Source organism: Pogona vitticeps, chromosome 3 (genome assembly GCF_051106095.1).
Source record: "Pogona vitticeps strain Pit_001003342236 chromosome 3, PviZW2.1, whole genome shotgun sequence".
Lineage (NCBI taxonomy): Eukaryota > Metazoa > Chordata > Lepidosauria > Squamata > Agamidae > Pogona > Pogona vitticeps.
This window is the reverse complement of record NC_135785.1, coordinates 41,028,160-41,056,143: the sequence shown is the minus strand read 5'-3', so window position 1 is coordinate 41,056,143 and position 27,984 is coordinate 41,028,160. Positions and strand designations below refer to the sequence as shown.

Genomic DNA, 27,984 nt, shown 5'->3' with positions numbered 1-27,984 from the left:
GATTTCCTATCCATCAGGAACAGATATTTTCTTAACCAAATAGGGCTAAACTACTTGATCAAGTTAAAATCACCCCTCAAATACTTTGCATAATAAGAGGGATAGGTCACAGCTCTATATTAATGCTGGGAATATTCTGAAGATTTTAGATCAACTCAAAAGGTACAGGGGGGGGACTAATGAGTCTGTCCTCACACCACTAATCAAAATGCCCAGCAGTTGCATTTTTGTAATACATCATATTTTGCTATAATAAACAGAAGAACTATAGTTTGTATGAACCTTTGCTTAATAGTGCATGTAGCAGAATTATCCAAACAACCGTCTATTAGACTGACGTATGCTTGCCCTTAAAACAATGTTCCTATGTGAAGGAACTACAGTATTCATTTGGTTGTTGTTGTTTTTTAAAAAATGTGCACAATGTGGCCATGAGACTGTTAGGCCAAAATGTGCTTTATATTATGTATCCTGTTTATAGTATATACAGTATATCAAAATGGGCCTGATAAATGTCTAAACTAGCTGGTACATGGCATTATAACCTCAACCAAGATAAAGATATTACCTAACTACACAAAAATAACCTGGAACATGAATCATTACTCGGAGGTGGAAAAATTTCAACATGCTTGTATCTTTGTTTTTGTTTTCCTTCTGACTAGAAACTCAAGAGTCATCACAGTCAGATTCAAAATATTTTGTTTCTACTCCCAGAACTCACCTGCACTCATTCTGCCTTTTACCTAAAAGCCAGGTCCTAGTTACTACAAGATTTCTGTGTTTCAGGAGCTAAATTTAACTGGGAAGAAAGCATTTTGTTGCTGCCCATGTTAAATAACTATGTATCAGAAATCTATAATGATCTACAGCAAATCACCCAGTAGATCCTAATCTACTTTGTGCAATAATCCTTTTTTGATACAGTCATATTTCACTGATATGTCCTCTTCCCCCCCCCCAGTCACATTGAGGGGGGTCTTCCTGCAAATACAGGAAGATCCTCAACACAAAAGATTCACATGCCACTCCCAATCTTGCATCAAGGCTGATACACTTGGCTAAGCCAGCGCAGACTTGTTGCTAAGTGCCTTCAAATAGGTCCAACTTGTCATGCTGCTCATTTCAAATGCAGAGAAAGTGCTACTTGTGTAGGTGGAAAATTATCAACTGCCTTATCCCTTATTAATAAACAGTGGCTTCATTCAGTGTTGTCACTTTGCTGCATGAATCATAGAAAAGGATCTGCCCCAAAAATCTTGAAATATGAACACATTCATGTTCTGAAATATAGCCATTCAGATAGCCTGGTTCCAAGTCCCTATAGAGCATGAGTGCTCAGAAAGGGACCAGTAGCTGGTAAGGTTGTCACAAGAAAGGAGCTACACATTTCCTTTAATTGGTTCCAGCTAGGTTTCAACATTCTGGATCAAATGAAGTTTCAAACTATTTTTAAAGGCAGCCTGATGGTGAAGGTGCTGCTATACCTATGGCACACAGTATGTTGGCATGGACAGATCAGACATCTCCAGGGTACAGGGTCTGTAGTTTACTCATAACTACTGTTTCTTAGACTTCTACTAACTGTTTACCAATAATCTGGCAAGGAGCAGAATCTTTTTGTTACCTAGAACACTGTTTCTTAACCTTGGGTTACTCAGGAGTTTTGGACTGCAACTCCCAGAAGCCTTCACCACCAACTGCGCTGGCTGAGGTTTCTGGAGTTGCAGTTCAAAAACATCCGAGTAACAAAGGTTAAGAACCACTGACCTAGAATATGTATGAATATGTCTAGCTGTCCACAGTCTGTTTTATTTCTTCTGATCTTTCCTATTAATTTTAAACTTTTTTTGTAAAAATCTTACGCTGCATCAATTTTTGAGAGCAAATTGCTGCTTACAAATGCAAAGAAACATAACAAATACCTTAGTTCTTTTATATCTGGTTCGACTAATGTTGACCATAGCCACCTAATTTGGTTAACTTTGTTGTTGTGCTATCAAGTTGCACTCAACTTATTGTGACCCTAATAGAATTTTCAAGGTATGTGATATATTTGAGGAGTTATTGTATCATTGCCCCCTTTCACAAGTTTCTGTGGTACAGCAGAGATTTGAACTCAGGTCTCCGCTACTGCTTGGGCTTGCCAGGCTAACTGCTTCTGCTGAAGGAGCATCTGTATGTGAGGAAAGTACTTCATTTTGGCATCTTAGAAGGTCAGATTTGTTTTCAAGATTTAGTTTTTCCCACTATGGAGCATGAAAGAGAAATAAGCTGATTCTAATGCTTGAAAAGTTCATTAGTCGTATTTTCAAGCCTGGAGAAACACAGAAATTACTAGAGAAAGATGAAAATCTAACCAAGCTATTCATCTGTAACTTTTATGCTGTTTGTTGTTTTGCTGGAAGGCAGCTAAATAGCAGAAGCTTATTTCTCTTAGTTGAATCATGTAATGGATGCATGCACATAGTGCTTCTTGACTCTCCTCAAGTTCTTTATCTTTCACATAGGGGCAGCTACACATTCCAGAGTAATATCTCTTCTGTCAAGGTCAAGATTGTCTTTCTTTGAAGTATGGATTCTCTGTCTTTCCTACAGATGCAATAAAGTTCTGTATATCTGACTTCAAAAGCTCTTTATTTAGTTAAGGTATACATTATTCCATCATGATTAGCCCACTTCCTAACAATGATCTTATAGTTATTTACATGCCCTTCCAACTTCTGAAGCATCATGTGCATGGCCACTCTTTGAAAACATATGGGGTTATATGTATAAAACAGCATTTTCACCAACTAACTGATGCAATGCATCAGCAATAGAGTATACAGTAAAAGAATATCCCCCCCCCCCACTTCTCCTGCAGGGGAAGTGATTAATTTGCCAATACCCTGAAGTGGCTCACTTACTAACCCACTTCATGATATTGGCAGGAGCCCTTTCTATGTGAAAGGTTGGGCATGATTAGCTAAAGCCTTGTTCCCTGCCATTAGTACTGGTGCATCCTCAGTAAACTATGCTTAGCCTGCAGTCCATGAGTTGCTCATTCTAGAGATTCTCTCCATCTGTTTCTATTTCTTGTAGGAAAGCAGCTGAAACTCTCCAGAAAAAGACATTTTTTATTAACAACTAATGGTAGTTAATAATTCCTTGCGTGTCTAATTTGACTTTAAAAGGTCCATACTATGGGTAGACAGTAGATATGGACCTAATGGTAGAACTATGTGTGATTTTTATTCGAGAATGGATTTTTGACCCACAGCTATTTAATAGTAGGGACAATATGTTTTTTTTTTCAACTAAAAATATCACTTCAAAATTATTAAGGTAACCTCAGTAGACTATATGTGAGAAAAAACAGAGGGGAAGAGACGGAGACAATGTGTACATAGTCAATGTTATTAAGAAGAATTAAATCATACAACCTTCTAAATCATTCTTACATTTTTTTTTTGGTAAAGGCTTAAGATAAACATGAATGAGTTTAATACATTAGAATTAGTCCATGGAAGTTGTAATTCCTACCTCATTGATAACCAATATCTACTGTTAAACGCTTGATGAACCTCTTCATTCTGTTCAAGTCTGACTTACACAATGGAAATTCTGAAGCATAGCACTATTTTCTGTATTTTCTGTAGTTAGATTTGTCTTCAGACAACTGTCGCCAACTGTCACTCCCAGAGACTACCAGCAGGCTCTTCCTCTTTTTTTTCTTTTATTAAGACTTAATTCAACTCTTGCCTCACTTACTCTTCTTTCCCAGGTTGGCCATTTGGTTCTGCTGTTGCAACTTGCTGCAGCTTTTCTGAGATTACCTTCCCCAGCAACTCCTAACTCAAATTCTTTAGGTGAATTCCTCCATCTCCTCTTAATTGCTGCATATATTCAATTGTTGTCGTTGTTCTTGTTTTAAAAAAACCTCCAGTTTATGCATGTCAGATATTGTGGTTCTCTATTTGTGATTCAAAAGGCCAGGAAATTGCCTAATATTGCTGCACAATATTGCGCCCATGTTACCAACAGCAAAAAGGATGCAAAAAGTTACATAGCAAAGAGCAACCTGAATGCTGATGGCACCAATGTCAGCACTCAAGATGATCTACAGGATGCCATTCACAAAGAGACACCAAGCAAGGGAAAATCCTAGAACCGGACTTCTTTTTTCATCAGTTAGCCACTTAATATAAATACAAAGCAATTATAGGGTAGTTTTTCAATAAGATGGAGGAGAGCTGTACAGATACCACAGACTGTCAAAAAGGCAGATAAATGGGTATTCAGTCAAGCCTAAACAGTCACTAAAGCAAAAATGAATAAACTAAAGCTAGAGCAAAAATGAGTAAACTGAAGCTAACTACACATGAGTAAACTTCAGGGCTGGAGGGACTGAGAGAGACAGTCAGTGGTTGCTGCTTACATCTTGCAAAGGGAGAGTGAAAGTAAGTGAACTTGACCTGCAACAGTGGAAGGGGAGGGAAAAACAAAGCAGAGAATGTTTCAGGATACCTAGCCAGTGGTCAAACTGACTCACCTGCTGATAAGTTAGGGCAGCCCCCTTGCTCTCGGAGGACTATCACTCCGTTAATTTCTTTAAACCAAGCCATTTTTTTTTAACTTTCCTAGTTCCTTTCAGCCTGGACTATTCTGTTTACAGCTCTCTTGAGATTTTCCTTGCCCTCCCTATGCCTCATCTTCTAACTTGCTGAAGCCACTACCACACATGCTCAGTGTTATAAGAAACTGCTGGTTCTCCCACTTGAAATGCCTTTTTGAGGGCCAATATTTCTGCCCTGCAGCCTAGGTGCTTTCCAAATAAAGAAAAGTGGGCAGGGCAAAAATTTTCTTTCAAGATAAGCAAGACTGTTTTTTTTAATATGTGTGAACTATTTTAAGTCTGGGGTAGCTGGGGGTTCCCTATTTCTGAATGGGTGGGGAACAGTTCTACTTTTAAAAAAAAATATAACTAAACCTCCGAAAATTTGGCACAGAGCAAGGGCAGACTGCTGCAACAAATTGGTGCTCATCTGAAATCCAGTTTGAAAGTTGGAATGGAGGAAGGTGATACTCATATTTTGAGAATTGCCTTATAGAATGTTTATTTGCTATGCCTTATCAGTTGTGTCTCTGATAAATGTTTATTTATCAGAGACACAACTCTTGTGTGCTTCTAATTCTGACCCTGCCACTGATCAGTTAGTCAGCAACAAAGATTCTATCACACTGCTTTTATAAAACCCAGAACCAATAAGCATTTTTAGAATGTTTGACTAACTTAGATTTTTTATAGATTAGGCATCCTTCGGTCACGAGAGACTATGGTAATGTGCTCTGTATGGAGGACTTGGGACAGTGTCTAGTGTCGCTGAGAAGGCCAATTTAAGAGTGACAATCCCTTTCACACTGAAGACAAATACAATCTGTCCCCTGTCCAGCTCCCTGATTTTGCTGGTTTCGGGACTGCCTCTTTGCCTCGGCCTGCTGAAGGAGGTTCTCTTCAAATTGGGAGATGCCACACTGCACCACCTGCCTCCAGGCTGAATGCTCAGATGTCAGGGTTTCCCATCTGTTGAGGTCCATTCCTAAGGCCTTCAGATCCTGCTTGCAGATGTCCTTGTATCGCAGCTGTGGTCCACCTCTGCGGCGATTTCCCTGCACTAATTCTCCATACAGGAGATCCTTTGGAATCCGACCATCAGCCATTCTCACGACATGCCCACGCCAACGTAGATGTCACTGTTTCAGTAAAGTATACATGCTAAAAATTCCAGCTTAATCTAGGACTACTCTACTTAGAACTTTGTCCTTCCAGGTGATACCAAAAATGTGTCGGAGACAACGCATATGGAACGTGTTCAGTTTCCTCTCCTGCCATGCACAAAGGGTCCAGGACTCAGTGCAGTACAGGAGTGTGCTCAGGACATAGGCTCTATAGACCTGGATCTTGGTATATGCCGTCAGCTTTTTATTGAGCCATACTCTCTTTGTGAGTCTAGAGAACATGGTAGCTGCTTTGCCAAAGTGTTTGTCCAGCTCGACATTTAGGGAGAGGGTGTCAGAGATTGTTGAGCCAAGGTACACAAAATCATGAATAACCTCCAATTCTTGCATGGAAATAGTAATGGAGGTGAGTCCATGTCCTGGCCCATGACGTGTTTTCTTCAGGCTGATTGTTAGTCCAAAGTCTTGTCAGGCCTTGCTAAAATGATTCATGAGTTGTTGGAGGTCTTCAGCAGAGTGGGCAACAATGGCTGCATCATCGGCGAAGAGGAAGTCCCTCATGCATTTCAGTTAGACTTTGGTCTTTGCTCTCAATCTAGAGAGATTAAAGAGCTTTCCGTCTGATCTAGTCCGGAGGTAGACACCTTCTGTTGCAGTTCCAAAGGCCTGCTTCAGCATGACAGCAAAAAAAGATCCTAAAGAGGGTTAGCGCGAGGACACAGCCCTGTTTCACTCTGCTTTGGATGTCAAAGAGTTCTGATTTTGAGCCATCAAAAACTATGGTGCCCGTCATTCCCTCATGAAAGGACCTGATAATGTTAAGGAGTCGAGGTGGACATCCAATCTTGGGAAGTATTTTAAAAAGGCCATCCCCATTAACCAAATCAAAGGCCTTTGTGAGATCTATGAAGGCCACAAAGAGTGGCTGTTGTTCCCTACATTCTCCTCCAGCTGTCTGAGGGAGAGTACCATGTCAGTGGTGGATCTATTAGCTCGAAATCCACACTGTGATTCTGGATAGATTCTGTCTGCAAGCACCTGGAGTCTCTTCAGTACAACATGGGCAAGCAGCTTCCCTACAACTCTGACAAGTGGGCAGTTGACTAACTGCCAATCAGATAATACTAGTTTGGATTCCTCTGCTGCATTTAAATTCAGAAACCTATTATTTCGTAGCTCTCTCACTGGTAACAATAACACTCCAAATGTCAAACAACATTACCATGTGACTGTATCTCATTCTGGCACTAGCCAACAGTCATAAACACATATTTCATTTTATTGTTAATCCTACTGTACTTCATTCCTTGTTTCAAAACAATACATGTAAACATATTAAAATTTCACCTTACAAATCTCTCTCTCTCTCTCTCTCTCTCTCTCTCTCTTTCTCTCTCTTTCTCTCTCTGTGTGTGTGTGTTTGTTTACATAATATAGGGCTTTTTATAAGCTTCTGAAGTAGAAAAAATATTACCCTTGTACCTGAGTTGAAAGGTCTTTTACAAATGAAAAACTAGAAAAGAAACTTGTCAGCATGGGGATACACCAATGGCAAAAATATTACTTGTTGATTTCTGAGTGGTAAAGAGATGGAAAATCTCATTTACGTGTAAGAACTGAATGATATTATGTGTTGCCATGTTGTAGATTTTAAAAATTAGTCATTAGCTTGCATTACTCATTATGCCTGAGTTAGTATAATACCTGTATATTTTTAGCTATCTCATATGTAGCAATACTTCAGCCACATTTATTCAGGCTTTTCTTGTTATAATTTGAGAAAAGGGGGGTGGAACTGAAGATAAATTAATCTAGAGCAGGGTTCTACAAACCTTTGACCCTGAGGGCCACATCGGATACTTTCAATGTTTTAGAGGGCCAAAGGAACAGGAACGTGTGCACGCTCCCCTGTGTGCCACCATGCACCCAGGCACCCCCAAACACACATACATGCACCCAGCCACCCAAACCCCCCCCACACACACACACACCATGTGTGCACATAGGGTTAAGGGAACAGGCTGTATAAAATGGCAAGGCAGGCCGGATGTGGCCCATGGGCCATAGTTTGGAGAAACCTGATCTAGAGCAATAAATATTTCTGTGTGGGTTGTTATAGCAAATGCTTGAGTGCAAGGATTTGGGCATGGCATAAAACTAGCCCAGAGAACTGAGCAAGAATTGTAGTTCAGAAACTTTTCTGTAAAGTGGTCACACAAAGAGAGATTCACATGGCAGAGCTTTAAAGAAACAGATTTTGAAGGCTCTATAAAGGCAGGTGAAGAGTGAATTCACATAGAAACAACACTCTAGGCAGGAACAATCATTGTCAATAACCCCAGAATGAAGGAAAGGAACAGGAAAAATGGGTGATTGTGTGTGTATGGGAGAAAGAATATGGGGTGTGTGAAAGAAAGAATGTGAAATGGCTCCAGCCACACCTACTTTTGGCTCCAGCTGTGCTCACCATTGGCACATGTACCCACCACCTGACATGTTCCACACCCCTGCCTCAAACCGGCACACTGTTATTTTTCTCACACTCCAGAAGCAAGCAAATCTTCACCTTCTCTTTCTGTAGGAAGATTGTTGATCTTTATCTGAAAAATGACAGTTCAGAAGATTAATAAGTACCCCAGCAGAAGCACATAAGTGCTTATGTCTTATTAGCCTCTTACTTGCCTTATACTTTACTTCTACTTGCTTTATATCTTACGTGAGGTTTCCCTATACATTATCCTACTAGTTGAATTTACAATCATGCAGGCAGTACATCTGTGTTGGTTGGGTGAATCATCTTCTTCCTGGTATTTATTAAACCATTCAAAAACTGCATGCTGCTTCTTCATTCTAGTGGTCAATTAAAATATTTGGCAACCACATCCAAACTGGGCCCAGGGTCCCTTGTTATTGCAGTTTAGATCTGACACCACTTAATTACTGCTGTTTGGTACAACTTTCTACACAATTTTTAGTAATGTTTCTTTAGCCCATATCTCTGGAACTTTTTGTAAGAGAAGCTTAAATGAAGCAGTTTAAACAAGTGTCATTTTCTATACTCCTATCGTCAAGAAAAATGGAACACAACTACCTAAATACTAAAAAATACTGGATTTTCACTGATTAGCAAGGATGATTTACTCTTCTTAGATGCTTGTTATTGTGTGCTTTATTTTCAAAGATGCAAACATGTAGCCAGTTGATGTTTAGTCTTTTAAAACAAACTCAGCTGACTTTCAAGCATTCAGCACCAATGGTAGGGACTTTCCAGTTTCTCCAGCTGATGCCATTGGTACCTGAGGGCATAGTTGCTTTAAACAACTTTCGCTTTGCTCAAGCTGTATACTATATGCAGTCCTGCTTTCCTGCAGCCTGAGGATGTTTTGGCTTCAGTTTATATACTGATCAGTTCCTTCTGTTTTTATACCCACAAGCAACAAAATCAGGCCCCTGCCCCCTATTTATTATTGATTGATTGATTGATTTGATTGATTTGATTTATACCCCACCCATCTGGCCTTAAAGACCACTCTAGGTGCCTACCATTCAGACACAAACTATTGAGGAGGTTAGAATACTGGGCCAGAAACGCTTGTAGTTAGAATAAGATTTGGGTTAAGCTGTATTCCTCCCTAACCATGATCCTGATTCTTCCTGTTGTTGCCCTTGTGCTCAGAGATGATCCAAAACATTTTACTGCCTGAGAAAAAGGACAAGAAAGTGCACCTCCAAGCTGCAGTGCAGAAGCTGAAGAGACGTTAAATCAGTATTATCAATGGAATACTGTCCTTTAATGTGCTGGAAGGTAAGTTAAGGTTCCCCTTGACATTTTAGTCAGTCGTGTTCGACTCTAGGGAGCAGTGCTCATCCCCGTTTCCAAGACGTAGAGCCAGCGTTTGTCGGAAGACAGCTTCCGTTGTCATGTGGCCAGCGCGGCTATACATAGAACGCTGTTTACATTCCCACCGAGGTGGTACCTATTTATCTACTCACATTTACATGCTTTCGAACTGCTAGGTTGGCGAGGAGCTGGACTAGCAATGGGAGCTCACTCCGTCGCATGGATTCGATCTTACGACTGCTGGTCTTTTGACCCTGCAACACACAAAGGCTTCTGCAGTTTAGCCCGCAGCACCACCACATCCCCTTAATGTGCTGGAAACAACAAGCTAATTCAAAGGGCAGGAGACAGATTGGATGGTATATGCTATTCTATCCACCAACAGAAAGGAACAGACTGTGGTTTGTAAGGAATAGTTGTGAGGTCTGCACTGCTTCCCCTCACCAAATCTGCTACCTGAAGCAGCCACTTTAGCTGGTGCATGTTGCAGTATCATCATTCTGTAGGAAGTAAGCACTCCAGTGGTCATGGATCTTTTAGGGTTATGGCAAAACTGTGTTATCTTCAGAAATCTATGGTGAAAGGGCCAACAGGATGCCTGGTACATCCTTGCCCTGGCATTGAAACTTTACTGTTTTGTACTGTGATCTAGCATCTAATCTTGTGAGCTTCTGTCTCATGATTCAAGAGCTGACCATTCTCTCCCAAGACAGCTAAAAATTATCATAAGGGCAGTACACTGAGCACTTTGTTGCTGCTGGAGCAGTGAGCCAAATGGATTGTTGAGGTGTTCTAATAGCTGTTCTTTTGTGACAGTCTTTTCCTGCTCTTTCTTCTTTGTGATAAACTTCCCTTTGTTTCTTGTGATAGGATCAACTGAGGCGGAAGGCAAAGTGTGACCCATCCATCTAACAGTTGGTACCAGATTGTAAATCCAGGTGTCAAACCAGTGAATTGCAGATTTTGATTACTTGAGATTAGATAAAGGCTCTCTGGGTGATTAGCAGTGGCTCTTTGCTAGATGCAAAATTTATTGCAAAATCTTTGGGAGAACACCACAGTACAAAATTATAAGCTGTGAGTAAGAACAGAATTGGTTTCAAAATCAGCAATCATATAAGCACGAATGGAAAGAGAGTCACAGGCTATAGTGGAGAGTGCCAGACTAGAAGTCAGGAGATCTGATTTACAATCTCTGCTTAGCCATGAAATATACTGCAGAATGGCAATGGTATTTCTTGAATGTCTCAAATGTCTTAAAAACTCTATTAGAGTTTCTGTAAGTTGGAAGCAACTTGAGGAGTGGTTAACTGATGAAAAAAGGAATCATGTTCTGGGATTTTCTCCAGCTTGCTATCTCTTTGTGAATTATAGGGAGCACAAGAGGGTAAAGATCATCTTGACTGCTGATATTGGTGTTGTTAACATCCAGACTGCCCTGTGCTATATACAGTTTGGCATCCATTTTCCTGCTGGCAATGCGGGCATGATATTGTGCAGTAATATAGGATAATTTCCTGGCATTTTGAATCATTCATACAGAACCACAGTATCTCACATTCACAAACCAGAGAGTTTTTGAAGAAAATAATTCCCTGTTTTTTAAAAACAGAAGTATATATATGCTACACAAATTCCGACAGCAACTTACCCTGTGTAGGATTACCCAGTGCTACAGGATCCCATTTAATGATGATTATCAAAATGATTCCAGAAGATAATTAATCTCCTAAACATTATTTCAATATGTCTTTTTCTGAATGGGGGGAGGATAATTTTTCTTTAAAAAAACATAACTTGAAAACTGTTTGTCTAAACTTCCCCAAATTTCAAAGTTTTTTTGTTTGTGCTGCCTCCAATTTATAGAATTATCTTGCAGAATGTTGATTTGCTCTGCTGCTCAGTAGCATACCTGCACTCTCATGTTGTCGTTGTTGTTTAGTCGTTTAGTCGTGCCTGACTCTTCGTGACCCCTGCACTCTCATGTAGCTATAATGATTGCTATACATACAGTATGTACTCAGTAAAAGGCTTTTGTCTGATCTAGCAAAGCTGTGATTATTATGGGGTTTTTTACAAGTTTAGAACTCTGCACCAGTTATTTTACTTTGAAAGATATTTTTAGAGATGTGTACCACCTGAGATCCTGATGCTGAGATATCAAAATACCTATTTTTTCTCTGAATTGGGCAGTATTACAAAGCAAAACAACCGTCCCCCCCCCCAAACAAACAAACCCCAGAAACAAACCTATAGAAGCTTAATTAGGCAGGAAAGCTATTTGTTTTGGGGAGAGGGGAACTTCCTGAATCTATTTTTAAACCAGCTTTTTTTGGTTATGAATTCCATTAAAATATAGACCATTGTCAGCTCATTAGTGGACATCTCTATCTGCTTCTCCTTTTGATATGGTTTAACTAACAAAACAAACTGCCTAACAAGTGAATCATCCAACTGCAGTCTGTTCAATTGCTAGGGACAGAGAAGACAGGAAGTTGAGCCAATCCTACCCTTCATAACCAACTGCTTTCCCATTTCCTCTCTGTGTTACACTGAAATTGCTCTTGTGTCTTCCTTTTTCATCAATTACTTAGTTTATTCCAATGCATTTTTAAATCATTAGTGGACATTAGGATACACATAGAAGTTGTGGTGTGTGTTTAATAGGTTTGTAGGAATACACAAACACACATGGGTGATTGCATGTCTTCTCCAACCAGACATTTTCCAATTTTGTTGAAATACAATTCCTGTCACCTAAGCCATCATGGTTAGAATGGTGAAAGTTGTGGCCCAGCATAACTTGGGAAGTAATAATTTGAGCAGGGCTGAATTACAGCCCCTTCCACACCATTATAGTAGTTGTTATTTAAAAGATTTTTGAGGATAAATGTAAGTAAAACCGTAAGATACAGGTTTCCAGTGGAATTTGTTTTCTCTCATTAATAGTATTTTTCTATAGGAATGCTCAATTCAGTGCCAACTTCCTGCTGGTTTTTAAAATAGACTGTTTTGACATGCAGAGTGTTATGTAATGACACACCCTCCCACTCATCACATCTGTTCCAAGTCATAGTATCTCTGTGTAGGAGGAAGAACAACCGTTTGTATTTGGGTTTTATTTACTGGTGTTTACTGCTGGTAACCTTCTAAGAGCATGATTAAGGTCTGAGCTAAACGTCTGTCTTTCCTCTGCAACAAGTATTTCCCTCATACCTCTTCAACAACTGATCAGGGTGCGCTACATCTTAAACTGAGTAAGTCAAAACTCTATATTTCTCCAGAGGATGAGGCTGCTTATGTTTAGAATGGTATAGCAGATTCCCTACTATTGGTGGCAATTTATACAGCCAGCAGAAGTAACCACCCCATTGACACATGGAAACTGCAAGATCGCATCCTCCATTATGAAACTGAATTAGTGGTTTTGGGCCAGTCACTTACTCTCAGTTTAACCTACTTCACAGATTTCTGCTGAGGATCAGATGAGGGTTATGGGGAAACTATGTATGCTCCTTTCAGCTCCTTGAATAAAGAAAAAGATAAAAGTATAATAAATATTAAGAAATGTGATCATTACTGTTCATCTGTTACTTTTCCAACCTATCAAAATGTTCTGAATATTCTCCTTGAAAGGCTTTGTGAACTTATAGAGCCGTGTGCCCTTAAGGAACTTGGGATAATGTTAAACCACATTAGAGCCAGACTGTTCTCTCACTCTCAACACACAGTATGACTATGTAACATGGTAAAGTTAAAGCCATTAAGTGCACAAAGGTCATTCTCACTCCAGAAAGCTGTGGGAGTAAGTATGAATAATTTTGTTGTTAGCATTATGGGGTGTGCTTTCTGGGAAAGCTATAGCATTCCCTGTCCCCCACATTTTGGTTTTCTTGGCATGTGTATGCTGAGCATAGCAGTGTCAGCTGAGAACCAGGGCAAGCCTGTTCAAAGCTACAGCATTCAACTTTAGAAGCAATACAGAACTGCTAGACCAAAGCACTGACGTCACTTCACTAGAGCAGAACAGAACAGAACTGCCCCAAAATATTCCATGGGCATTTAATTCTAACAAAGTGTACTTTGTAACAGGCATGTTATTATTTAACCCCATGCTTCAATGTCACATTTTAAACTTAAACTAGATTTGCCCTTCTATGCTCTTAAAAGTATTTTTTTTTTGAAAATTGGCTTGTAGTGAAAGTAGTACTTACTTTCCTTTAAATCAGAATCAACATCTGTTTCCAGAAATATAAAGGAATTTTCTTTAACATCAGATGAAATTTGAAGGGAGAAAATGTATTAATATCTGTCTATTGGCTGAAATCCTGTTGCTTAGTGTAATAAGTTGCACTAGAGTAGGCCCATTGAATCAGTGGGAATTTGACGAATCCACTCCTCCATCAGTTCCATTGATTCAAATTAGCCTATTTTTGTTATAATGTGTTTTAGCCACAACTAAGTAGGCCTATTTGAATCAATGGAACTTATGGAAGAGTTGACTCACCAAATCTCTACTGATTAAGACGGCCTACCATAGTGCAACTTATCCTTCTAAGCAACAGGATTTCAGCCATTGATTGATCAGTTCATATACATGTGCTGTTTATAAAACCTCTGACTGTATAAATAAAACATTAGCTGGAATCCTGTTGCTATACCTGTAAAGACTGTGCATGTTGGCACAGCTAATTGTAGTTATTGGTGAGATGCTAGGGCACATGACTGAGACATGTCCCACAACTAGAGATGGGCGAGGACCGTCTGTTTGTCCAGAGGAGGTGTGGCAGGGAAGCTGGGTCATGGCTTCTGAGTAGGTGCTCCCTGGAGGAGACTGGGCTGGAAACTGCCAAACACCTGTCCGTCCAAAGGATGAACTGCATGAATGGATGAACCATGCCTATCTCTACCTACAACCTTGCTAATTATGCAAATCTTATGCAAACACCAATAGGAGTCTTAACATTGTAATGGAAAATGCTTTACTCACCCACTGTAAGACAAATTCTTACAATGCTGCCAGAAATGTCATTCCATGTATTCTCCTGCATTCCAGCAGTGGGGAATATGTGGCCACCAAGATGCTGTTGGACTTCAAGGCGCTCTTACCCTGGCTGTATGGAGAGTTGGAGTCTTGCACTGTCTGAAAGGCCAAGTGTTTTCGTTGCTAAATGTCACCTATGTGTATGTGTTTCTGTAATGTGAGGGTGAAGATCCCGTGGTCCTTTGGATATTATTAGGACCTAATTCTCATCAGTGTCAGTCAGCATACATAGACTCAGGGATAGCAGGAGAAAACGTCCAAGAATATCTGGAGGGTGGCCGCTTGCCATTATAGCTAGACTACTGTAAGCTTGGCTAATGATACAAATCTGTTCTAACATGTTGCCTACAAATTGCATACAGATTTAGTAATCGCTAATAAGCAAGTAGGTGGGAGTTTAGGTATTACAAACCAGTATGTAACCCAGTGATCTGGCACTGATAGGGAGACAGCCAATCAAAGCAATAGACTGAGACATCTAGCTCTTTCTCCTCCCCTTGATTATAATTTTTGGTTGACTACTGCACTAGCTGTCACGTTTTTCCCACAGTAAATGTTATGAAATTGAAAATGGTAAAGCTTTTTCCATCAGCCACAACCCTGTTGGTTGGTCAGACTGAAGAGAGAGGAAACATAGACCAGTGGAAAAGCTGAGGAGAAGGAAAACAGGAACACTCCTATGAAGGACCAACATAAATCAGGGCATTTCTGCATTAGGTTACTTATTAATTGAATAACAATTGTGGGTGGAAACACATACAGCTTGGAAGAAACTGGTTACAAATAATTTGTTGCTTCTAAGCTGTTTTTTCACCTAATAACTAATATGTATGTTATGCTACAACTATATTAGTGAGGGACTGAACAGTTTTGATTTTCTTGAAACATCAAGGGGGTAAGGGAATGATTGTCACTGAACAGAATGACTAGGCTGCATTTAAAGATGCTTCAGTACAAAAGGAGGCTTCAAGTGAAAACTAGCAAACAGATGCTCTAGGAGACGATTTTCAGAGCCTCAGTAACCTTTCCACAGAGCATGGAAGTAACAAATTGCAGATTGCAGATGATTAATTATTACTATCTGATTGTGATTGCAGCTTTATCAGGGATGATGTCATTCCTTCTGTGGTGTGATTGGAACGTGTAGTGAATTTTCTTGTTACAGGGTGTTGTTGTTTAGTCGTTAAGTCATGTCTGACTCCTCATGACCCCATGAACCAGAGCACGCCAGCCCCTCCTGTCTTCCACTACCTCCCGGAGTTGGGTCAAATTCATGTTGGTAGCTTCAATGACACTGTCCAACCATCTCCTCCTTTGTCGTCCCCTTCTCCTCTTGCCTTCACACTTTCCCAACATCAGGGTATTTTCCAGGTAGTCTTCTCTTCTCATGAGATGGCCAAAGTATTGGAGCCTCAGCTTCAGGTTCTGTCCTTCCAGTGAGCACTCAGGGTTGATTTCCTTCAAAATGGATAGGTTTGTTCTCTTTGCAGTCCAGGGGACTCTCAAGAGTCTCCTCCAGCACCACAATTCAAAAGCATTAATTCTTTGGCAATCAGCCTTCTTTTAGGTCCAGATCTCACTTCTATACATCCCTACTGGAAAAACCATAGCTTTGAATGATGCAGACCTTTGTTGGCAAGGTGATGTCTGCTTTTTAAGATGAGGTAGAGGTTTGTCATCATTTTCCTCCCAAGAAGCAGATGTCTTTTAATTTCATGGCTGCAGTCACCATCTACAGTGATCATGGAGACCAAGAAAGTAAAATCTGTCACTGCCTCCATTTCTTCCCCTCATACTTGCTAGGAGGTGATGGGACCAGTGGCCATGATCTTAGGGGTTTTTTTTTTATTGAGCTTCAGACCATTTTTGGCACTCTCCTCTTTTACCCTAATTAAGAGGGTCTTTAATTCCTCCTCACTTTCTGCCATCAGAGTGGTATCATCTGCATATCTGAGGTTGCTGATATTCTGGCAGGCAAGAACTATCACATGGTTCATGGGCTGGCTTATACTGAGCCTCCTGCTCTCTTGTGAGTGCTGAGGGCAACAATGATGTAGAAATAAGCAGAGTGGAGTCTATACCACAGGTTTCTCCTGTGTCATCCAGGGTTTTATTAAAAAGTAATTATAAAGTAATTATTTTAGTTACCATTGATATGTGGTAATTTTTTAATATAACTGTGATGGTAACTAACTACTTTGAACAAAAATTATGTCTGAAGTCTTTTAAAAGTAACACTTCTTTCTGCCTTTCTTTTTCATAAATCTGCTGCATTCTAAGCTAAATGTGGGGGGAAAGATAATATCCTGCACTGTTACAAGCTATCTCTTCCTTCCACTCAGGACTTTCTGGAAGGAGCTAGATGTCTGAATATAATGATGTTGAGCACATGATATACACAATTATTAATAGTAGGCCCTCTTGCAAAATATTTTAACCATGATATTGTATGATCAAGCATGTGTTATTGTTTAAAAATATTTGTGCTGGGAAGGAATATGTGAGCATACCTCAGACTATACTGTTTAGCAGCTCTGCTCTGGAAAGAGTCCCAGCAATGGATTGCTGTCATCAAGTTACTCTCTAATCTGGGCATTCAGCATAATAGGCATGCTGTAATGAAGTCCACACATATCATTTGCTAAAACCACAGGGGTCACAAAAAGGATATAGAATATCATGAAATTCTTTTTTGCCCTTGCTCTCAAGCCAAGGGCCATGGATATATGAGTACAAAAGTAAGGGAAATTAGTTGTTAGGGGAAAAAAAAGAAAATCTTTGTCATTACAGCTAGTTGCAACACTGTCCAGTTCCAAATGTCTGCTAGTGATCCACCAATATCCCTCTCCTAGTCAGTCAACAGCCTGGACCCTCATCTGTATATGTGAAGTTAAGCATTTCCCTCCAAATATGTATCACTTTACACTTCCCTTCCCAAAGCAGCATTTGCCATTTTTAATGTCTGTTCCTATGTTTGGGAAGGGCCTTTTGGAGCTTCTTGCTGTTTCTTGTGACTTCACCACCCTAAATAGTTCAGCGTCACATTAAATCAGGCAACATCAATGACCACTCCTAAGACATAAGTTGCATCTATGAAGTGAGCTCCATTGGTCTCTTTTTCTCAGGTAACTACAATTAAAATGACAACCAACTTGGAAAAAAACAGCAGCACTGTATTTGTAGAACAGTTGTTTAGGTTACTATTTTTACGCATTATAATTATCATTTCTCTTTGCATGCACCTCTAGGTAATAAACAGGTATGTGCAAAATGGTGAGGCAGCTGGCCACTGTATCTTGCCAATACTCCTGTAAAGCTTTCTGGGTGAATGACACTAGTTCATTGTATGCCATAAAGTTGGAACTGGCTTATAGTGACCCTAATAGGATTTCAAGGTAGATGAGATATTTAAGGTGCCCTCCAGATATCCTTTGGATGTGCCAGACTATGCAACTAATCCATCATCACCTGCCCCCTTTTCTAGAAATGTAATTGAACACAGAATGTGGTCAGGAAGCTGTTAGCACCAACCATATTTGCTTCCTCCTTCCAGGCTAACTTGCCTCCTTTATATCTTTCTATAACTCAGCCTGATGTTAAACAGGTACTTTGCAAGAATCACCAGGAGGATTCATCACAAGACCCTCCCCGACTGTTGACTGGTCAACTTGAATTTTTATCCTGGAAAGTGGAAGGTGCCCAGCCCCTACAAGAATACCTTCATTTGGTTGTTGTGGGTTTTTCGGGCTCTTTGGCCGTGTGAACCCGAAAAACCCACAACAACCATTAGATCCCTGCCGTGAAAGCCTTCGCGAATACAAAACCTTCATTTATTAACTAAACGTCTTCTGCCTCCATCTGGTTGGCAAAGAGATTTCATTTAAAGCCTGAAGCTGTTGGAAGTAGGGAAGTAGCCAATACTGCCCTGTACAGCATAGTCAAGTAGCCTACCGGGGGATGGAGTGGGGAGGAATAGCAAGAAGGCTAGCTAGTTAGGATGTCTTCCTTCCTTGTTTATCTTCTCTGCTCCCATCTGTGATTCAAAGTGATATTCATTCTAAGGATGACTTCACTTCTTTCCTGTCCAGTTCTTGCCTAGTTCTTCTCCGAAATGCTAACTTAATTTAGTACATTATGTAACTTTCTTATTCCGGATAGATTTCCTGTAATAGAACCTGTTTTGAGGTTTGTTTGAGGGTTTCCCCCCTCTTGGTGCTCCATTATCTGAACCCACATACACAGATCCCTGAAGTCACTCTGCTAGGAACAGCACCCTGTTTCCACCATGGCCACCTACATGTATGTGGGAAGCCATAAGCAGCACTGGAGCACAATAACATCCTGGTACCTATGTTCCCAAGAATGTTTTACTAAGAGGCACAAGCCATCACAGCTAGTGGCGGCTGCTGACAACTGTATCCTCCTTTCACATTCCATTGCCTGAATGCAATCTGTCTATAAGTAATTCATTACACAACATTGACTGAAATCCAATAGTTAGCCACAACTAGAGCAGGCTCATTGAATCAATGAAACTTCCACAGACATTGCCTCCCAGTTTATAATATTTCTTGATGTTTGTATGTATGTGCACCTATCAATTGTTCATTGATGTCTAATGAGTGAGCTCTTGTCCATGAAAATGTATTAAAAAAAATTGCTTAGCCTCAAAAATGTCACTTTTTGTTTGTTTTTCCCCTTTTCCAGAGAGTTTGTTTCTAAACATGTCTAGCTCCCTTCTGTATTTTTAATTACTGTTTGCTTTGAAAAGTCAATATTAAAATCATATTGAAAACCTTTGCTCATCTTCTACTCTTTTTTCTTTTCTAGAAACATATTTCTCTCAGTGTCATTCTGATGGGTTGCAATTTCTGTTAGGAAAACTACTAGAAGCAAAGGGACAAAAGCACTCTAGAACAGGAAATATTTGAAAAAAGGGAGAGGCAGTAATCATGAAATTATTTTTATATGTTACTGAAGAAACCTGTGGAGAGTTGAACTTCCTACATTTTTGGTTGTTCTAGACTGGATTCCTTAAAGTTTTGTTTTCTGCCTGCTGGTGTTTTCAGTGAAGTTGGAAAGCTGCACAGATACATTTTATTCTTTATCCGGACCATGTTTGTACATTCTTAAGTCAGTTCTAACATTGTGTAGATCTGTTCAGAGCATGGGGTTAAAAATCTGCTAGTTGTAAAATGGATACATAAAAGTTAGTGTTTTTAAATACAGGACAGCAGAAACTTTGGAAAACTTTAGAAGCAATTTTCCTCTTTTAAAATTCTACTTTTCTCCCCATTAAAGGGCATTTGAAGGGAATGCAGACCATGAATTTATCTACAGTACTTGGATGAATAGAAAAGTAAGAATGCTGGATGATAAGTCTGTAAGCCCAAGCTTGGGGAAGTTACTTTTTCAGACTACAAAAATGCCCCAAGCCCCCTTAGTCACAGTCCAAAAAGTGATTTCCCCAACCTCTGTTTCTAGCAGCTGTGCCATGCCTAAATGATACATAGATACAAATGATACATCTGTACTGAGTTTCATTTGAGGATTGCTCTGAGGGAACAGGATCAAATATAAAGCATAACTTTAGACTTAAAACATACTTTCTAAAAATAACTGGCTAAGACCTCTGAAAACAAACTGATTATGGTATGCTTACTCATGGGCAAGAACCTTTCATGAAAAAAAAGAGAGAGAATAAGCAAACACATTTATTTTGAGAGCCATTGCACAAGACTACAATCACTGAATACTACACTGAGTCACTATCTTTATTAATGCCTGATCCTCGATGTAGTGCTCTTAGGTTAATAATTTATCTATAATTTATACAACAGATAAATTATTAACCTAAGATCACTACATCCAGGATATATATCACACACCACCCCATACTTGTATTGAGACAGGAAACAGAATATTAATCGTCACCACTTTATAATAGTAATCTTAATAAAGCAGAGCTGGAAGGGACCTTATAAATCAGTGAAGAATCAAACTCCCAATCTTTAACTCTGTAGCTAGAGACCTAATCCACCAAGCCATTGATACAACTAGCAAAACTAAAAAGAAAGCAAAAAGAATAAACCAGTGGATGTCAAAATGACATATATTTAAATTCTGAGTGAGAATGAAAGCAGGAACATAGGAAACAACCTATACTGAGTCAGACTGTTGGTATATTTGGCCCTATATTATGAACTCTGACTACCAACAGAAGTCTGGGTAAAGTTCATTTTCCTCATCCTGCCTGGAGATCCTCAATATTCCATCCAGGTATCCACCAGGCCTGATGTTCCAAAATCAGATGTGCTCAGGCTGTTCCTTTGCTTGGTTGGTATCAGACATACACTGTTGTGATGGATGTTCTATCTCACTGGTTACCTTAAGATTCCTATTGATGCTTCTCTGCAGCAGCCTTCTCAACCTTCATTAGCTGTCCTGAGCAAGGTATACACCTCTGCATGCATGACTCTACCTCCTGCATGTAGCATTCCTTCTCCTCTGCACACCCACAGCAATCGTTTTCATCCCCTTTGGTTCTAGTCACAATGGAACCCCATGGGGGAGCGGAGTCACGGTCCTATCCAGCAGGGCTGAAAAATAGAGGAAGCATTGGTCCTGGGGTTAATGTTTGGGTTCTGATACTACTTTGGGGCATTTGAAATAGGCAAATCTGTTCAAGACCATAACTTCCTAAGTACAGTGGTGCCTTGACATATGAACTTAATTGGTTCAGGAAGATGGGCGTAAGTCCAAATGGTCGTAAGTCAAAGCACCATTTCCCATTGGAATGCACTGAAATGCAATTAATTCTTTCCAGAGAAAGAAAAAAAATCACAAAAAAAATCACTGCAAGACTGGTTGGAAACATGATTAATCCCTTCCAGCCGAAGGGGGAGGGGAGGAAAAGCAATCAACCCTCCAAGACCCATTGCAAATGCAAACAAGAGAAGGCAAAAAGCAATCAAGCGTGGAAGACCTAATGCAAAGAAAACGAACTAAAAATCAATAAATTGTGCAAGACCCATTGCAAATGCAAACAAGAGAAAACAATCAGATCGTGCAAGATCGGAAATGGAGGGGGAAGTAAAAAGCAAACAAACCCCCCAAGACCCATTAGAAATGGGGGAAAAGCCAAAAAGGGAGGAAACCCCCCAAGACTCATCGAAAATAGGGGAAAAAATCCAAAAAGCAACCAAACCCCCCAAAATCCATCACAGCACAGAAACATAATCCCCCCCAGCTCAAAACCACACTGCAAAAACACTCAGAACAGTTTTTAAAAAGCAGAAAACAGCACCTTACCTTACACGGCAGCCCGAAGCCTCCCTGAAAACACATACACACTCAGAAGCAGAAGGAGGCAGTCCAAAGCCTCCGAGGACCTCTAACTGCTGGGGCGAAAGAGCTACTGTGAACCAGTCTTTTTTCTGAGAAGAGGTAGAACGGATTCAAGGGTCACCATATGAAATTTGTTGTGATGACATATTGATTGAGTTCTCTGAGGTCTAGGATAGGTCGTAAACCTCCATATTTGGGGGGGGGGCGGTGAAATAACAAGAGAAAAAATTGTTGTTTTGCTGTATAGGTTCTATTGTGTCCTTGATGAGCAAATTTTTTATCTCTTCTTGTAGAGTTTGGGACAGTGCAGTGATGATGTGATGCGATGGAGGGAGTTGATGGAAATGGATTCGGTATCTGTTTTGGACAAGGTGTCGGTGGTGATGGACTGCCAGGCAGGTAAGTGTTTCAAGAGGAAAGAGGGTTGATTTGCGATCTTGATCGGGAAAACATCAAACATGATGTTTGGGTTTGTGGTCATTGTGCCTTTGCTGGCAAGGTTTTTGTTTGTATTGTTGTTTAAAGTATGGTGTGTAGAGATTCTGACGTTGGGATCCGTGTTGGAACCTCGGGTAGGAATTGTAAGGTCGCCTCCATTGATTGTGTTGGGGGTGCTGTTGATAACTGAGATACATAATCCATCTTTTGGCAGTGGAACGTTTCTTCTGATTGTTTTCTAGGATGTCATCAGTTTCAGCATTAAAGAGACTAGTGCCATCAAATGGAAGGTCTTCAGTACATGCTCAGGCATATTCCGTGAGGCTTGCTGTTCTTAGCCAGGAGAAACATCTGAGCACGACAGAGGTAGCCATGGATTTAGCCATGGTGTCTACCGTGTGTTCAGCAGAGAACATTTGCTGTTTGGCAACAGAGAGACCCTCCTGTTGGAAGGTTTGTGCTAACACTTCCTTGTCTTCTGGTAAAGAGTCAAGAAAAGTGGCCATGTTATACCAAAGGAAGCATTGATATGCTCCCATAGCTCCTTGGTAGTTAGCTACCCTTATAGTAAAAGCCACTAATGAGTAAAGCCACCTGCCCATAGAGTCGATTCTTCGACTGTCTTTATTAGGTGGGATAAGGGACTGTCGGTTTCAAGACTGGTTTGTGAGGCCTTGACAAATATCGAATTTGGGGCTGTCTGTTTCTGGAGAAAAAGTGCTCCAGGGTCGTGTATCCGATAGTGATTACTGATTCTTTTCGAGACTGAGTGAGAGGAGGCTGGTTTAGGCCAAGATCACTGAGCGGTGCTAAGAAGAGATGGTAGCATGGAAATATGGACTGGGGTAGTTGTGTCCTTGCAAATAGGATCATAAAGGTGATCCACCGATTCAGTTATGGAGTGATGGATTTGAAGATACAGTCACTTAGCCATGCGGATCATGAGTTGAGTGTAAATTTGAAAATCCTCTGCTGGGGATGGAGAATCTACATCTGCAAAGTTGGAATCTGGCGATGTGAGAAGCACAGATGGAATTTGTGGTTGAGAACCATGTTCTGAGACCTCGGGATTGAGCCTGGAGTTGATAGAATGTTGATTGACCTCGGTGTTGACAGGATGTTGGTCATAGTAATGTTGATGGTGGTCTGCCACTGAAGAGCGTGGCATGTCCATGGATATTTTTCAACATTGAGAGTTGTCGACCGGTATCGATGTCGAAGGTGTGTCAATGGATGAAGGTAAACCAGATGGGATCTCAGTATCAAGGTCTGCATCTCAATATTGACGGACTGCATGTCTAGGTTGGTGCCGTTGTTGAGGGCTAGCAACCGAGAAAGACCAAAGTGGAGCGTCCATGGACTAGGATGGATATCGAGGGTCGCCTATGTCAGAACCAGTGTCTCTATGGTGTTGAAAAGGTGGCTGAGGCCGATTCAGTGAACACATAGTTGGGTCTGTAGTGTAAATCGAGGCTGGGGATACCGATTGAGAGGAGTGATTTCCATCAATTTGAGCTGGAAAATATGTGGTCACAGGGCCTGTGATTGCTTCGCGGGTGGAAGCATGTTTCTCGACCACCCTGATTTTTGCTGGTGGTTGATAGAGAGTCATATGATGGCTGTGTGCCTTTAAGTGATAAGACCTCTTTGACACGGAAGGTTGTTGAGATGGAGGTTTGTGACGTGATGCTAATATCAGACCAGAGGAGGCGGCCGGTCAAGCATCCACAGCCGGCAGGTTAGAGAAGCACTGATTGGGGCAAATGTCTACCCGATGAGCATGCTGTGCATGGGATTGATCGACACGCACTTGTGGAATTGCCTCATATGATGGATGCACCTGTGGCCTTGGAGGCCCGGTCCAATGATATAGAATAGGGCACTGTGTCCGATGGAGGCTCGGGTTCCTCTCTCTCTCTGGTGAGGGATCAGTGGATGGATTAGGAGGAGAGATAGAGTGCTGGGGACTATTAGGCAAGGAAGTAAGACAGTCTACTCGCTCGTCCCATGTTGGTGACTGAGAAACCGGTTGATGAGATGGAAGTACCTCATCATCAGAGGGTGAAGGTACAGAAATTAAATCACAGGGTTTGGAAACCTGCTGTGAAGGGACTGTCAAAGTTCTTGATTTGGTTTGTTTATATCATTTAAGTTGCGGGCGACCGGGAACTGGATCAGAAGGAGGCTTTCGCTTTTCGAAAGGCTTCGATGTTGAAATTTTTGATGTCGGCTGTTTAGACTTGCGTATCTTAGAAGTTTTCAACAAAGTGGAAGGCGCATCAGAGTGAGCTAGAGTAGCAGAGGAATGATGTTTCAATGATTCTGCAATGGCTTTTTCCATGGCTTTGGCTTGTGAGGTGGTTTTGCACACAGTTTGAGGCATAGGTTTTGCTAATTGCAAATACTGTTCCCAGAGGCAGAGTTTGAGTTGAGATAGGCGGGAACGGAGGACTCCTCATGCACTCGCCTAAACAAAAAAAGGCACTTTGCATGACCATCCGATACGGGATCTTGTTATCGCAAACCATGCAGTACTTGAACGTGCCCAGCCTATAGAGGCCTTGAACAATAAGGAGAAGAAAAAATCGGAGGGAAGGGGGGGGGTGCTGGCCAGAGGCTGAGGCACAGAGGAGAAAAACTAAAAACAGTATATGTAACTTTGATTACTAATAAAGAGAAAAAGAGTTTTTTAAGTTCAGCAGTAAAAATTGACTGGTTTCACTTTCAGATTCACAGAAGATAGACGTAAGAGGCTCTTCAATGCAGCGGTTGAAAGAAACTGAAGGGAGAGTCCTGGCGCCAAGATACTTCTACCAAGGGGGAGGGGGTCTATTCTAATGTATTTTTTTTGGCTACCACAGAAGCTCTAGAATATTCCGAAGAGGCTCCATGTAGGCGCAAATCACCCACAGTGTGATTCACAGAGGCCACAAAGAACAACTGCTGGATAGCTCAGTGGTTTAGGTTTCTAGCTGCAGAGCAAGAGGGTGGGAGTTCAATTCCCCACTGTGCTTCCCTGACAGAGACTGGACTTGATGATCCATAGGGTCCCTTCCAGCTCTGAAGTTCCAATATTGTTATCATCATCATCATCATCATCATCAGCTGACCCAAGAAGAGTTCTCCATCCCGATGTTTGCCTGCCCTTCCCCTGATTTCACATATTGGTGGTAAAATTTCAAAGGACTGAATGCTGTTCTGCTGGTAACTCTGTGGCTAGGCCACATACAGTTTGGCTTTTCCTCTTAAAGTCCAGCTGCTAATCCACCTGGCTGCATCAAAGAGGAAGTAGCACTTCCTCCCAGGATCAGGAATAGATAGAGATTTCATTTCAGTTTGCTTTTGAAAAGAAGTTCCCAAGCTTTGCAAATTGCTTCCAATTTGGGATTGAAGGAGTATGAGATTTTAAAAAATTAAAATGTGAAACTGTAAGTGGAATTATTCATTTGTCTAGAATTTAACTCTTAATTACCTGTGGATTCAGCCATTTTGGTGCTGAATTATAATGGCCAACTCCTTTCTCAGTCTCCACTTCTTTTTATACCCACATGGCAGGCAGGTTCAACATAATCTTCTCTGAGCCAAAAATAACTGCACTTACTGAATAAAGCCAGTGCAGATGGGGAATAATGTTGTTTCAATTTGTTTTTGAAAAATTTGCCTACACTTGCACATTTCTTTGTATTTCAGTTGCAATGAATGTGAAATTTAGGGGGGGGGGACTGAAAATGAGGAGAAAAGGGAAAAATGTCCAACTTCCCCATCCTGACCAGAGAGCGTGGTTGGCATCAGCTGCCCACATAACTCTTCTGTTTGCAAAGCTATCTCCTGCACCAACCCACTGTCCCATCTGATCACTAGGTAGCAAGATGAACATTTTGGTCCCTGGATTTGTTTGTTTTCTTCTTCCCACACTATTCCTTTTATTGTATGCCTCTGTGATTGGAAGCCATTGTTTTAAACTGACAGAAGCCTTCAGTGCATTTTCAGGGAGGTAGTGTACAAATAAAGAAAATAAATAGTGTCTTTTCATTCTTGGGAAACGGAGCATCTTCTAACTGCATGATAAGTCTCAAAGTCATTGGTTCAAGGTTGCATCGCTTTTTCATTTGTTGACCTAAATGAATAGACAAACACAGAACACAATACACAGCAAACTGATATGTTAAAATCAGTGGATCAGCAATTTTCAGTGTGTTTTGTGAGTGGGTCACTGCTGGCACCCTGTTCAGGGAACCTGAGGTCCCCTAATAGGAAAAGGGGGAGGGAGGACAGGTGCTGGCGAGGCTAGTGAGCTTTGCCTGAGGATGAGAGTAACTGGGAAGAGGATCTCAGGACTGAGCTCCACCTGTTGGTAGAAGAAGGGGGTGCAAACCAGGGACCTCAAGGCCGGGACTCCAGGAATCTGTCACACCTCTGACATGACCTTGGTTTGTCACCAACAGGAGCAGCAGTGCCCACTCCAATCTAGTTGTAGTGCAGTGAAAAGCACCCATGCAAAATACACAGGAGGCTCCTGGAGAAGCAGGGGAGTGTGCATTGGTGTCCCCTACCCATCCTTTAAAAGCTCTAACCAGGGTCCAGGACTCATCCTCTCCTCCTGCTTTCAGACACCAGGACTCTTAGGGAATGTATTTTCAACAGAAGATCCTCTTGAAACGACATTGCTAGTGCAGGGAACTCAATCCTTCAGGAAGCTCCCAGAGGGAGTTAAGGACAGTATTCCTTTTGGTTCCTGGTTGCAATAGAGTCTGTTCTTGGTCATTCTCACAACCTGGAGCCCATTGAATTATTGCCAGGAGACTTGGCCACAGCCGGCACCCACCAGAAGTATATTTAGTAGTGCTTAAAAATTATCAAAATGATATTATATTATATTTAAAAAGTACAGTACATGTGGTAAAAATTTAAACAATGCAAATAATTTCCACATTCCTGTGAATGTAATGTTTAAGCTACATGCAAGTATGTGATTGTGTGCATGTTTGTGTGTGTATACAGTAATATGAAATATATATTTAAATATTTCAGTTCAAATTGTGGACAGTTATGACTTTAAATAGACTAGGAAATATAAATTAAACATGCCAAATCAGGTCATGTCATTTTAGGAAAATTTGAGAAATTTTTGAGAACATTTTTCAGTTAAGTTATCTTCTAAACAACAACAACAGTATGATTGCTATTAAGTGGCAAGAATGACATGTTGTCCTGCAAAAAAAATTGTCCCACAAGGAGGACTGCAGGTGTGTGATAATTTTATATTTCCAGAAAGAGCCGTAAATAAGCTCTTCCTAATCCCAAAGAACAACATAGCCAGGGATTACACTGTTTATTGACAGCAGACAAAACCATCAGAAAATAAATAAACAAGGGAGTTAAACCCAGCATTCTGCACTGCCAAAAACTTCTCTGTTTCAGCCTTTTACCTCTTACAACTGGTTCAGAATATACCCCTTTTTTAATCATTGCTTTTAGGTTGTGCCCAATATGTTTCTGTATCATTTGCCCTTCAAAATATTAGTTTTGCCCTGGAGTGGTTGACATCATGTCTGCATTCCAGCTACTTGTGTTTCTAGTTCAGTTCTCCAGT

At 40.8% G+C, this 27,984-nt stretch overlaps 1 protein-coding gene across 8 annotated transcripts in view; it reads left to right on the top strand.

The window, feature by feature from the left end:
• Positions 1-26,434, top strand: part of LOC144587837 (uncharacterized) — a 34,669-nt gene extending 8,235 nt beyond the window's left edge. For 2 of the 8 annotated variants that reach the window (XR_013543008.1, XM_078389226.1), the window contains 3 exons: positions 9,398-9,526; positions 22,247-22,352; positions 25,120-26,434. Coding sequence is in view for 4 of the 8 variants with exons in the window: in XM_078389226.1 (XP_078245352.1) it covers positions 9,497-9,526; positions 22,247-22,352; positions 25,120-25,229 (246 nt within the window). In the remaining 4 variants the exon portion in view is untranslated. Of the gene's footprint in view, positions 1-9,397; positions 9,527-9,738; positions 19,407-19,907; positions 19,966-22,246; positions 22,353-25,119 lie in introns of those variants that run through there. The other 6 variants (XR_013543010.1, XM_078389224.1, XM_078389227.1 and 3 more) reach the window with 5 other exon arrangements.
• The last annotated feature ends 1,550 nt before the right edge of the window (positions 26,435-27,984 follow it).